Source organism: Hemitrygon akajei, chromosome 23 (assembly GCF_048418815.1).
Source record: "Hemitrygon akajei chromosome 23, sHemAka1.3, whole genome shotgun sequence".
Lineage (NCBI taxonomy): Eukaryota > Metazoa > Chordata > Chondrichthyes > Myliobatiformes > Dasyatidae > Hemitrygon > Hemitrygon akajei.
Genome location: NC_133146.1, coordinates 2,281,825 through 2,293,998, shown reverse-complemented (window position 1 = coordinate 2,293,998; position 12,174 = coordinate 2,281,825). Strand labels below are relative to the sequence as shown.

At 40.5% G+C, this 12,174-nt stretch overlaps 1 protein-coding gene across 3 annotated transcripts in view; it reads left to right on the top strand.

Moving 5' to 3' along the window:
- rbm20 (RNA binding motif protein 20) overlaps window positions 1-12,174 on the top strand; it is a 253,185-nt gene that overhangs the window by 162,148 nt on the left and 78,863 nt on the right. For all 3 annotated transcript variants that reach the window (XM_073026846.1, XM_073026845.1, XM_073026847.1), the window contains exons 4-5: window positions 758-843; window positions 4,300-4,385. In XM_073026846.1, the coding sequence (XP_072882947.1) occupies window positions 758-843; window positions 4,300-4,385 (172 nt within the window). The remainder of the gene's footprint in view (window positions 1-757; window positions 844-4,299; window positions 4,386-12,174) is intronic.

The following is a 12,174-nucleotide window of genomic DNA, read 5'->3' as shown; positions in this document are numbered from 1 at the left end:
CTCTTTAAATAGTCACAGAATGCAGGAAACATGTGCCAGCCACAATGAAATGGACAAAATCAAACTGAAAACACCAAGGTTTATCAACTCTGCTTAAGATATTGTTTAGTAAAAGCAGATGCTCAAAAGCCCTAGAAACTCAATGCCCTATGCAAGCTGTAGGGCTCATGACAGATTGGTTGCCACCACATTCCCAAGTTGAACAATATGGCTCCTTATCTTGAATGTGTGTTTGTACGTGTAGGCTCCCTATCTTTAGCCAAAGCCAAACATTCATACTAGTAGGACATGCCATTTTCACAGAGAACTGCTAAAATAAAAATATCTCATAGCATAGCAGTATAAATCTTACCCAGTGCATTACACATTATTCAAAATTAATGGACATAAACCATTTTTGTTTTATAAATTACAGAAGTTCTTGAAAATCAGAAGTAAATCACCTGTTAAAAGAGGCTTGCATTCAGCTAATACTTTTCTGTCCATTTTAAATGCCCCAAGCACCCTAGAGTCATACAACCATAGGAGCAGAATTAAACCATTTGGCCAGTTGAATCTGCCCCACCATTCCAATGATGCACTTTTGAAATAGCATTCTGTTATCAAACAATTGTAACTGTAACTACAGAGTGGGAAACCAAAGGTTTATACAGCTTCGTGATTAGGTGTGTTGGTGATGAGGTTATCATGCTTTTTCGACCTTTCAGTCTCTGATGTTCTTCCAATCTTTTATCATACATTCTGATTTTATTCCTAGTTCAGGAATTGGGTCAAATAACTTTACAAGATCGACAAATGGAGGTGTCAACTCGTGTGGAACCAGTACAATTTTGACTCCTTCCGGTAATGACTCTGGAATTTTATATGTATATGTTCTCCTTGGGTAATGGAAAAACTATAAGTTGTGCATAATGCAAGTTAAATGGTGTTTACAGTGTACATTACATTATTTACACCTTGTTGGTTTGTACCAAATACAGTTTGAATAAAAGTTATTAATAATTTTTTTTCAGGAAAATGTTAGTGTCAGAGAACTACAGCACAGAAACAGGCCTTTTGGCTCATCTAGTCTATGTCAAAACCATTTAAATTGCCTACTCCCGTCAACCTGCACCAGGACCATATCCCTCCGTATTTCTACTATCTATGTACCTAGCAAAACTTCTCTTAAACATTGAAATTGAGCTCGCAAACACTACTTGTGCTGGCTGTTCATTCCACAACCCTTTGAGTGAAGAAGTTTCCCCTCATGTTCCCCTTAAACTTCTCACTTTTCACTCTTCAGTCATGACCTCTGGTTGTAGTCCCACCCAACCTCAGTGGAAAAAACCTATCTATACCCCTCATAATTTTGTAATCTCAGTCAGATCTCCTCTCAGTCTTCTATGTTCTAAAGAATACAGTCCTAACCTATTCAATCTTTCTTTATAACTCAGGTCCTTCCAGAACCGGCAACATCCTTGCAAATTTTCTCTGTACTCTTTCAACCTTATTTACATCTTTCCTGTAGATGGGTGACCAAAACTGCAACAATACTCCAAATTTCCTCTAAAATTCCTCGTAACTTCCTCGAAAAGCTACGACCTACCACGCATGAGGCCATGCTGACTATCCATAATCAATCCATGTCTTTCCAAATACTTATATATCTGGTCCTTAGAATGCCTTCCTAGAACTTCCCCACAACTGATGTCAGACTCACTGGCCTCGAATTTCCTGGTTTCTGTTTAGAGCCTTTTTTAAACAGCGGAACAACGTTGACTATCCTCTAATCATCTGGTACCTATCTGGTTGTTGAGAATGTTTTAAATATCTCTGCTAGGGCCCCAGAAATTTCTGCAGTTGTGTTCTGTAGTGCCTGAGGGAACACCTTGTCAGGCCCTGGGAATTTATCCACCCTGATTTCCCTCAGGGTGGCAAACACCTACTCTTCTGTAATCTGTACAGGGTGCATGAAGTTGCTGCTGCTTTGCCTCACTTCTATAGACATCTATACCATTCTGGTCTTCCAGAGGACCTATTTTGTCCCTTGCAATCCTTTTGCTCTTAAAATATCTGTAAAATCCTTTGGGATTCTCCTTCACTTTGTTTGCTAGAGCAATTTCATGCCTTCATTTAGATTTCCTGATATCTTTCTGAAGTGTTCTCTTGCACTTCTTGTACTATGCAGTTTCTTTTTTCTCTTAACCAGGGCCACAATGTCTCTTGAAAACCAATGTTCCCTTCACTTATTATCTTTACCATTTATTCTGACAGGCACATACAAGCTTTATACTCTCTAAATTATCTTTGAAGACCTCCCACTTTCTAAGTACATCTTCACCAGAAAACAGCCTGGTGACCAGACCGATTTTCTTGCATATTTACTTTGAAACTAATGGCATTGTGGTCACTGGATGCAAAGTGTTCCTGTACACAGACTTTTGTCACCCACCTTGTCTCATACCCCAATAGCAGATCCAGTATTGTGCCCTCCTTCATTGGGACTTCTATGTACTGATGAAGGAAACTTTCTGAAAACGTTTCTTTCAAACTCTATCCCATCTCGTCCTTTTACAATATGAAATTTCCAGTCAATATGTGGAAAGTTAAAATTATCTACTATAACAATCTTATGTTTCTTGTAGCCGCCTGCAATCTCTTGTTCCTCTAAATCCCGCAGACTGTTGGGTGGTCTGCAATATAGCCCCATTGATGTGGTCATGCTTTCTTATTTCTCAGTTTCATCCATAACGCCTCACTAGTTGAGTTCTCCAGTCTGTCCTAATGGAGCACCGCTATGACATTTTCCCTGACTAGTGACACTACCCCTCCTCCTTCAATCCCTCTGGCTTTGCCACATCTAAAATAATGGAACCCTGGAATATTGAGCTGCCAGTCCTGCCCCTCCTGCCCCTCCTGCATCAAAGGCTCACTAACAGCTACAACATCATAATTCCAGGTGTTGATCCATGCCCAGAAGTTCATCCACAGCTCAGGACACTAGTCACACTATGCTCAATTATTTGATTCCTGCCTCTCTCTGAGGTCTTACCAACATCTGCCTCCATAACCTCTCCACTAACTGTTCTGACACTCTGGTTCCCATCCCCCTGCAACCCTAGTTTAAACCCCATTGTGCAGCATTAATAAATTAGATGCAAGTAGAATTATTGTTTTGTAGATTTGGTGGGGATGTATTCATAAGAACCATTAGGATATTAGTCTCCCTCAAGTTCAGGTGCAAACTGTTCCTTCTGTACAGGTCCCACCTTCCCTGGAAGAGAGCCCAATGGTCAAAAGTTACGGAAAAACTTCTTTGTTAACTGTGTAGAATGAGGGAAGATTTGATAGACATATACAAAATTATGAGGAGTATAGACAGGGTAAACGTGAGCAGACTTTTCCACTGAGGTTTGGTCAACTGGAACTAGAGGTCATGGTTAAGGATGAAAAGGGATTTAAGGGGAAGGTGAGTGAAATTTCTTCACTCAAAGGATGGTGAGAAGGTACAATGAGCTGCCAGTGGAAATCATGAATACTGGTTTGATTTCAACATTTAAGATATGTTTGGATAGGAGAGATATAAGACCATAAGATATAGGAGCAGAATTAGGCCATTTGGCCCATTGAGTCTGCTCCGCCAATTTTCCTCTCAGCTCCAATCTCCTGCCCTCTCCCCATATCCCTTCATGCTTCGTGCCCTGACCAATCATGAATCTATGGAGGTGAGAAGGTATGGAGGGCTAGGTTCCAGTGCAGGTCGATCGGATCAGGCAGAATAATAGCTCACCTAAAGCTAGATGGGCAGAAGAGCCTGTTTCTATGCTGTAGTGCTCTATGACTGTAGGACTTTTCTCTATACAAGTAGATTCAATGGAATTATTAGATATTTCATTGAAACAAAATCACCTTCACTGAGTTAACCAGGAAGTTCATAAATTACACACAAGTAGAATTATTGTTTTGTAGATTTTGTGGGGATGTATTCATAAGAACCATTAAAATATATTAGATTGACAGGAACAGGCTTGTATTGTTGGATAGGTTTCTTGTAATATGTCAGTATGGCTCCAATCATTTTCCTCCCCCCATTTCTGTAGTGTCGGGATTAGCTTCTGTTGGGCTCAGCTCTGGATGAGGGAGAGAGAGTTGGGACTCAAACTGTGGGATATTAGCCACATGATTCAATGCTACAGCTAAATTCACACTGGTTGAATTAAATCATGGAGTGAGAAATGGTCCCTTATTGTTCATGATGCAGAATAGCTGTGTACTTCTGAGCTGTATCTTGTTATCACTGTGTCTTTTATCTTACAGACTTCCCATTAGATAACAGTCAATCTCATTTGAGGACGTATCCCCCACTAAGTCATGGATTCTCTTCACCACCTCCTGGATCAAAGGTAGATTCATTTGGTTCCTACTTGTTGATACCATTTGCTTTGCTGAGAATCATTACTGTGCTGTTAACAAGAAGTTTTGAGCCCCGCATCGCAGAAAGGACATGCTGGCATTGGAGAGGGTCCAGAGCAGGTTCATGAGAATGATTCCAGGAATGAAAGGATTGATGTATGAAGGCTCTGGGCCTGTACTCACTGGAGTTTAAAAGAATGGGGGGGGGGCAATCTTATTGAAACCTATCAAGCTTGATTTATGTTGACGCAGGAGACTGAAGAAGTTGGAATCTGGAACAAAGGAAAAATGAGCTGCTGCATGAATTCAACAGGTCAGGCAGTATCTGTGGAGAAAGGATCTAGATAAAAGGTCAAGATTTGAAACATTGACTGTCCATTTCCATCCACAAATTCCGTCTGTCCCACTGAATTCCTCCAGTAGTTCCCTTTTTGTGAATTCTGTGTCTCAGTTTGCCCTGCTCAGATTTGAACTCACAGCCTCAGAAACACATTGCATCCTTAAAGAAAGTATGACTACAGCTATTGCCAACACCACTGTTGCCCAGATTTAATGTAGGAGAATGTCACCACAGCTTAAAAATAAGAGGAATGACTCATCAGGCTGGTACCATTTTCAGAAATACATGACTGTGACATCAGTAAGTTGATACAACGAAAGCTCAGGGAGCAGCACCCCAACTTTAATAGATTTCCAATCTATTGAGCTCAACAACTTTGAATCCTAAACGAAGCCTCTCGTTTCCAGATATAAATTTGGCAATGATTTTACCGTCTCCATTTCCATGCTTCCTCACAGTTTCTATTTGTTTGCTCAGCACAACCATCACTTTTGTTTTTATTTAAAATCTGCCAACCAGCCATCACAGATACTTGTGTTTGTTCTTTCCTCCCCTCCTTCTCTATTTGTGATTAGATTAGACGTATTAGTTACATGTACATCAAAGTGTCTGGTTTATGTTAACAGACAATACAATGTGAGGGCAGCCCACAAGTGTGGTCACACTTCCAGCACTAAAAACAGCACGTAGACAACTTACAGCAAGGCAGACACAACAACAAAACAAACCCTTTCTTTCCCCTATCAGGAATCAACAGCCCTTGTCCTCAGGGCTTAGTACATATTAAGATGTTAACAATGTAGCACATTTTCAGCTCTGGATCACCCTGAAAAATTATTTCCACATTTTCTTTTTTTAGTTCACTTCTGTGGTTTTTAAAACTTTGTCAAACTAAACAAGTTGTTTTCATTTTGCAGAGGATTCAGTGGAAGTGATTGGCAGAGAGGGAGTGCAACGTACAGTCTTAAGAGGTTTTTTTTCATCCCTGGCTCTTAGTGGTAGCCATTCTTGATCAGTTTGATAATTTTACTAATCTTCCTAAAGGGAATTTCAGTTCTTCAGAGCCAAGCATTTCTTTTCTTAAGGGTTTATCATTCTGGAGAATGTTTTCAAATTCCAAGAGATGGAATCATCTTTAAACAGGCATAATGTGCCATTCATAGATAGTGGATGTTAATAATCTGTTTCTCAGTTACACCTACTTTCAACTGTTGGCAAATATTGTTTATTTTCAAATCATCATTCATGAAGGATGAGTAAATACCCCAGCCTTGGCTCCTTTTCTGCCAAAATTATTTTTCATGTGTTTGTTAGCTTGTGATTCCACATTTCCACTGCTACATTTTACTGAAGATAAACGTGCACTGTACTGTAGTGAACTTCAGCTCATTGGACACATGGTTGTCTGAAACAACAATGGCTCCCGTCCCTCCATCACTCCCTTCTTGCTCACAGGAAAGGATCCCTTCGTATTAAAATTAACATCCTTGTTTCCATACTTCCCTATAGTATCATATTTCATTCCATTATGTACTTTCTGAAATATCATCCACCATTTCCACAAGTAGAACATATATATCCACAGACTAATTAATTTACTTAGAATATTTTGACACCTTTGTCACTTCATATTATATCAGAGTTGTTTAGTGGAAATATAACAACTTATCTGTCAAGAACATAATTAGGAACTGTATCATGATCCTATTTATGGAGGTTTTCATTGTGTAACATTATCGATGTTTACAGTCATTTAAAAGGACAAAGTCTCTTTTTATAACCATATCATTTTTATGGCAAAGAAGGCCAGGTGATATTTACAATGTGTCTGCTTTATAAGGGCTTTGATATCTTGGGTCCTCAATATACAAAGAATAATAACCTTTGTACTTGGTCTTTTCAACACTGGAACGTGAATTAAGACATGTTAGCTCATAAGCTGTAAAACTCAGATAATGATTTAATTCTGTTGCTATTACTGGGAACACAACTGTTCAAAGAGTCATCTCTCTGTCACAGTGGTGTCAAGAAAACAACCTTTCCCTCAATGTCGCAATAACAAAGAAGATGGTTGTGGATTACAGGAGGAATGGAGATGGGATAATCCCTATTGACATCAATGGCTGGGGTTGAGAGAGTGAACAGCTTTAAATTCCTTGGTATCCACATCACTAAGGATCTCATGTGAGCTGTGCACACCAGCTGTGTGGTGAAAAAGGCACAACAGTGCCTCTTTCACCTCAGATGGTTGAGGAAGTTTGGTATGGAGCTTTCTACAGGGGCACAATTGAGAGCATCCTGACTGGCTGTATTAATTTCTCATCCCAAAATGGCCATGAACTCTGTTTAAATGTGTTGAGACCTAAACTGACCGAAGGGTCATTTCTGGTGTACAGCTGTCTTGGAATTCCAGTGGAGTTCTAATTGACGCATATTCTGCCATTCTGGTCAGGAACCTGCTTTGAATGAAAATCAATATCCAACGATGGTTGTTAGATCTAAAATGAAAAATTTGGGTACCATCAGATAAATCATACAGCAAGTTGTTGCTAACATGCAGTACAACCTTAGCTTCTCTTAAAACATAATCATGTCAATGCATTCCAAACTTATTAATAGGAATGGAGCTAACAAAGATAGGTGGTTCTACCCTTTTAAGAGACAACAACATCTCTCCAATATAAGCCCACTAGGGGATCAGAAATTCTGTACTGGCAGTTGTGTAACAAACCAGATATGATTAGGGAGCTTAAGGTAAAGAAACCCTTAGGAAAGAGTAATTATTATATGATAGAATTCACCCTCCAATTTGAGATGGAGATGCTAAAATCAGATATATCAGTATAACAATGAGAAAAGGGAATTAGAGAGGCATGAGAGAGGAGCTGCCATAGTTGGTTGGAAGGGAACACTAGCAGGGATGACAGTAGAGCAGCAAAGGCAACAATTTGGAAGGCACAGGTTCGATACATCCCAAAGAAGAGAAAGTATTCTAAAGACAGGATGGCACAATTGTGGCTGACAAGGGAAGTCAAAGCCAACATAAAAGCAAAAGAGAGGGCATACAGTAGAGCAAAAATTAGTGGGAAGTTAGAGGATTGGGAAATATAATAAATGAACAGAAGGCAACTAAAAAATCTATGGGGGAGATAAAATATGAAGGTAAATTGACCAATAATATCAAAAATGATACCAAATGTCTTTTCAGATATATAATCAGTGAAAGAGAGATAAGAGTAGATATTAAACCACTGGAAAATAACCCTGGATAGGTATTGACAAGGAAAAAGAAAATGGCGGACATACAACTCCTTATAGACAGACGGCAGCAGGAATTGAACCACAAATGCTGGCATTGTAAAGCATTGCACTGACCACTGTGAAACAGTGCCTCCCTCATTCACACTCATCTTACATTTTTTCCCTTTTATATTTTCTCCATATTCCCACGAAAGGCCTTTGGGGCATTTTGGTTAGAACATAAAGGCATAAGAAATAGGATCAGGAATAGGCCATCTTGCCCATTGACCCTGCTCCACCATTCAATAAGATCATGGCTGATTTGGCCATGAAGTCATCTCCAGCTTCCTACCTTTTCCCCATAACTCTTAATTCCCCTACTATGCAAAAATCTATCTAACCTTGTCTTAAAAATATTTATTGAGGTAGCCTCCACTGCTTCATTGGGCAGAGAATTCCATAGATTCACCAATCTTTGGGAAAAGCAGTTCCTCCTCATCTCCACCCTAAATCTACTCCCATGAATCTTGAGGCTATATCCCCTAGCTCTAGTCTCACCTACCAGTGGAAACAACTTTCCTGTCTCTATCTTATCTATCTCTTCCATAATTTTATATGTTTCTATAAGATCTCCTCTCATTTTTCTGAATTCCAGCTAGTATAGTCCCAGGTGACTCAATCTCTCCTCATAGTCTAATCCCCTCATCTCTGGAATCAACCTGGTGAACCTCCTCTGCACTGCCTCCAAAGCCAGTATATCCTTCCTCATGAGGAGACCAGAACTGCTTCCAGTACTGCAGGTGCGGTCTCACCAGTACTCTGTACAGTTGCAGCATAACCTCCCCGCTCTTAAATTCAATCCCTCTAACAATGAAGGCCTACGTTCCATTTGCCTGCAGCATCCCAAATCCCTCTGCACAGTAGCATACTACAATCTTTTACCATTTAAATAATAATCTGATCTTCCATTTTTCCTTCCAAAATGGATGACCTTGCATTTGCCGTCATTATACTCTATCTGCCCACTCACTCAACCTATCTATATCTCTCTGCAGACTCTCCGTATCCTCTGCCCAATTTGCTTTTCTATTCAATTTAGAGTTATCAGCAAACTTAGATACACTACACTTGGTCCCATCTTGCAGATCATTAATGTATATCATGAACAGTTGCACCAACTCCTGTGACACACCACTCACCACTGATTGCAAACCAGAGGAACAATCATGTCTGCTTTCTATTGGTTAACCAGCCCTCTATCCATGCTAATACATTACCCCCAATTCTATGCATCCTTATCTTATGGATAAGTCTTTTATGTGGCATCTTATTGAATGCCTTCTGGAAATCCAAGTAAATAACCTCCATCTGTTCCCCTCTATCAACAGCATTTGCTTTCTCCTCAAAGAACTCCATTAACTTTGTCAAACAGGACCTGTCTTTGCTGAATCCATGCTGCATCTGCCTGATGAGTCCATTTCTTTCGAGAAGTCTTGCTATTTCCTCTTTAGTGGTTGCTTCAAGCATTTTCCCAACTACAAAGGTCTCCCCCTCCCTGATGTGCCACAGTGTTTGAAGCTCAGATTCCAGGTCATCAACTTTGAACCTGACTTCCTCCAGCAGCCAACACTTGCTGCAGATGTGGTCACCAGGAACCACAATGGGGTCCATCATCCCTATTTTATTTAATTAGTTGTAGTTTGGTGATTTTTTTTATTCAACCACTACAAAAGCTTTACCTGCTACTCAACTGTGCCTCCTCACTGAAGCTTCTTGAGCCAAAGTTGGTAAACTCTGCTCTCTCTGCCAGTAACTACACCATGAAGTGATGTTTGGGCTTTTTGCTGAAGCAAGTATGTCCTCTGTTTATTTTAACACCCAGGTTAATCATCACAACAATACCATACATAAATGTTTACCTGAATCTCACCATGCTACTTAAACTAGCCTCCATCACCATCTTCCCCCTCCTGAATAATGTTGAAATTAAGACAAAATATTTAGCTAGAGGCTGCAAATGGTTGGAATGTCCAACACTGACTTCAACCTTGCTAAGAAGGCATGCTTCCCCAGATTGGGTTTAATAATTGTGTTTATCTATCACTTATCACTATTTTCTGTTTTGTATAATTATCCAATGGAATAGACATTCATCAACATTGCTATGGTAGAATTCAATGGTAGAGAACTGATTGATAAAATAGACAAAGCTTTAACTGTGCCAGTTCAACAAGGATTTGTTCTAATTTCCTTTATGCCACGCCTCCTTATCAATCTTGCTTTTACATTTATATTCAATAGTTCAATGATCCCATTTAATATCAAAGAATGTATGCAATATACAACCTGATGTTCTTGCTCTTCACGGACGTCCATGAAAACAGAATGAATGAATGTTTAGAACCCCATAGCCCCTCTCCCTCCTACGCACAAGCAGCAGCAAAGCATCAATCCCCCCCTCACCAAGTTATTTCAGCAAGAAAGCATCAGTACCAACCACCCACCAAACGAGCAACAGCAAAGCCCTCAAGAGAGAACATGATCTACGATATAACAAAACTAGTTGTTCACCCGACAATTCGACATGCCACTCTCTCTAATAAAAGGGTAGAAAGGAGTCAAACAGCAAGAGGGGAGGCCAGCAAAAACAAAACAGTGTTAAAGTCTGCTGCGTCACTATTTTCAAGTTCTCTGTCTTAAGAATTGGCAGCAAGCTCCCCCCCCCCCCCCCCACCAGTGAGAGAAAGTGAATGGTTCACCAAGTACAGGGACCTTCGTCAGCTGATCCGCTCTTCCCGATATTCCATTTCTCCCACGATGCTTCAGTCGGCAGCACTGGCATAGAAATGGATCGTCCCCAGGGCCACAAACCCTGGGAACACTGAAGCCACACTTGTCTTCTGGGCTGTGCCCTCGGGATAGTGAAAAACAACCTGTCGGTGAGCCCTGCGAGTAGGAACCATCACTGTAAAGAATCACAGTTTGAATGCAGCTGCAGGTCAAGAGCACAGACAGAAGCCATCAGCCTTGAAAAGGGAAAAAAGAGACATTATAGGTAGAAATTAAGCTGTTTCTGCAGATGAGCTCAAAGAAGCTGCTCTCTAGGGTCATCGTAGTTGTGTTTTCTTATTATGTTCATATTGTGTTCTTATGCTGCATTGGATTCGATCACACCATTTTGTTCTCCTTTACACTTGTGTTCTGGAGAAAGGCCATGTACAGCCTTGAATCTTGAATCTTGTAATTTTAGAAAACCTGATGAAAGTAGCAAGCCAGTTACTGAGTTACTTGGCATGAGCCGCGTTGCTCTCTGCTGCAGAAAGACATCGGAGTGAATGCATGAAGGTGGTGTGTAGTCTAATAGCAAGTACTTGTCGTGGATGTTTTTCTTGCGATCACAAGACCCTGCTGGTCATAGTAATGTAAAATACTGCAAGTCCGGTTCACTGTTTATTGGTGAGACCGACAAAAGGGGAGATGTGTGGCCTCTGTTGTAGCAAGGACAAGACCTCATGCCGCAGACTTGCCTGTTACAGCAGTCCAGGAGGAGGCACACTGGAGGGAGTGTGTCAATTTTCATGCTGCATTGGGGTCTGGTCCTCCCCCTCCTATCACTGCTGCCCCCCCCCCCCCAGTGTCCGTTCAATGGAAGAAAAGTTGGAGAGCGTGCGTGTGTCCGTTCATCTGTGGACTATCAAGAACTGCATGTTCTTGTCAACAACAGTCATGCACTATTAATTTACAGGGCATGTCACTTAGGGACTTGGGCTTTATGTACAATGGATTCCAGTTCATTGGGACACATCAGGACCAGTACACTTTGGCCCAGTTAAGTGGCTGTCCCGATTAGCTGAAGTCTCAAGGAAATAGTTAAAAGGTATAAAAAAGACAAACTGAGTAAGAAATTATGCATTTAAAAGAAATGCAGAACCAATTAGAGCACTACCAGTAATACTACAGTACTATAAAACTGTGCATTAGTTATCGACGGAGGAATTCATCCAGTGTACGCAATGAACCAAACCAGGACAGATACCTTGTGCCTTCATACAATGTTGTCGACAATTGCATCCTCTGAATCTTCATTTTCATTGTAACATTCAAGATGATTGTCGATAAGATACTTTCAAATTCATCAGAGTTCCTAATTTGATGTGGTAGTTAAACCATTTCATTTTCACTCTTGGCCGTTTCTGGCA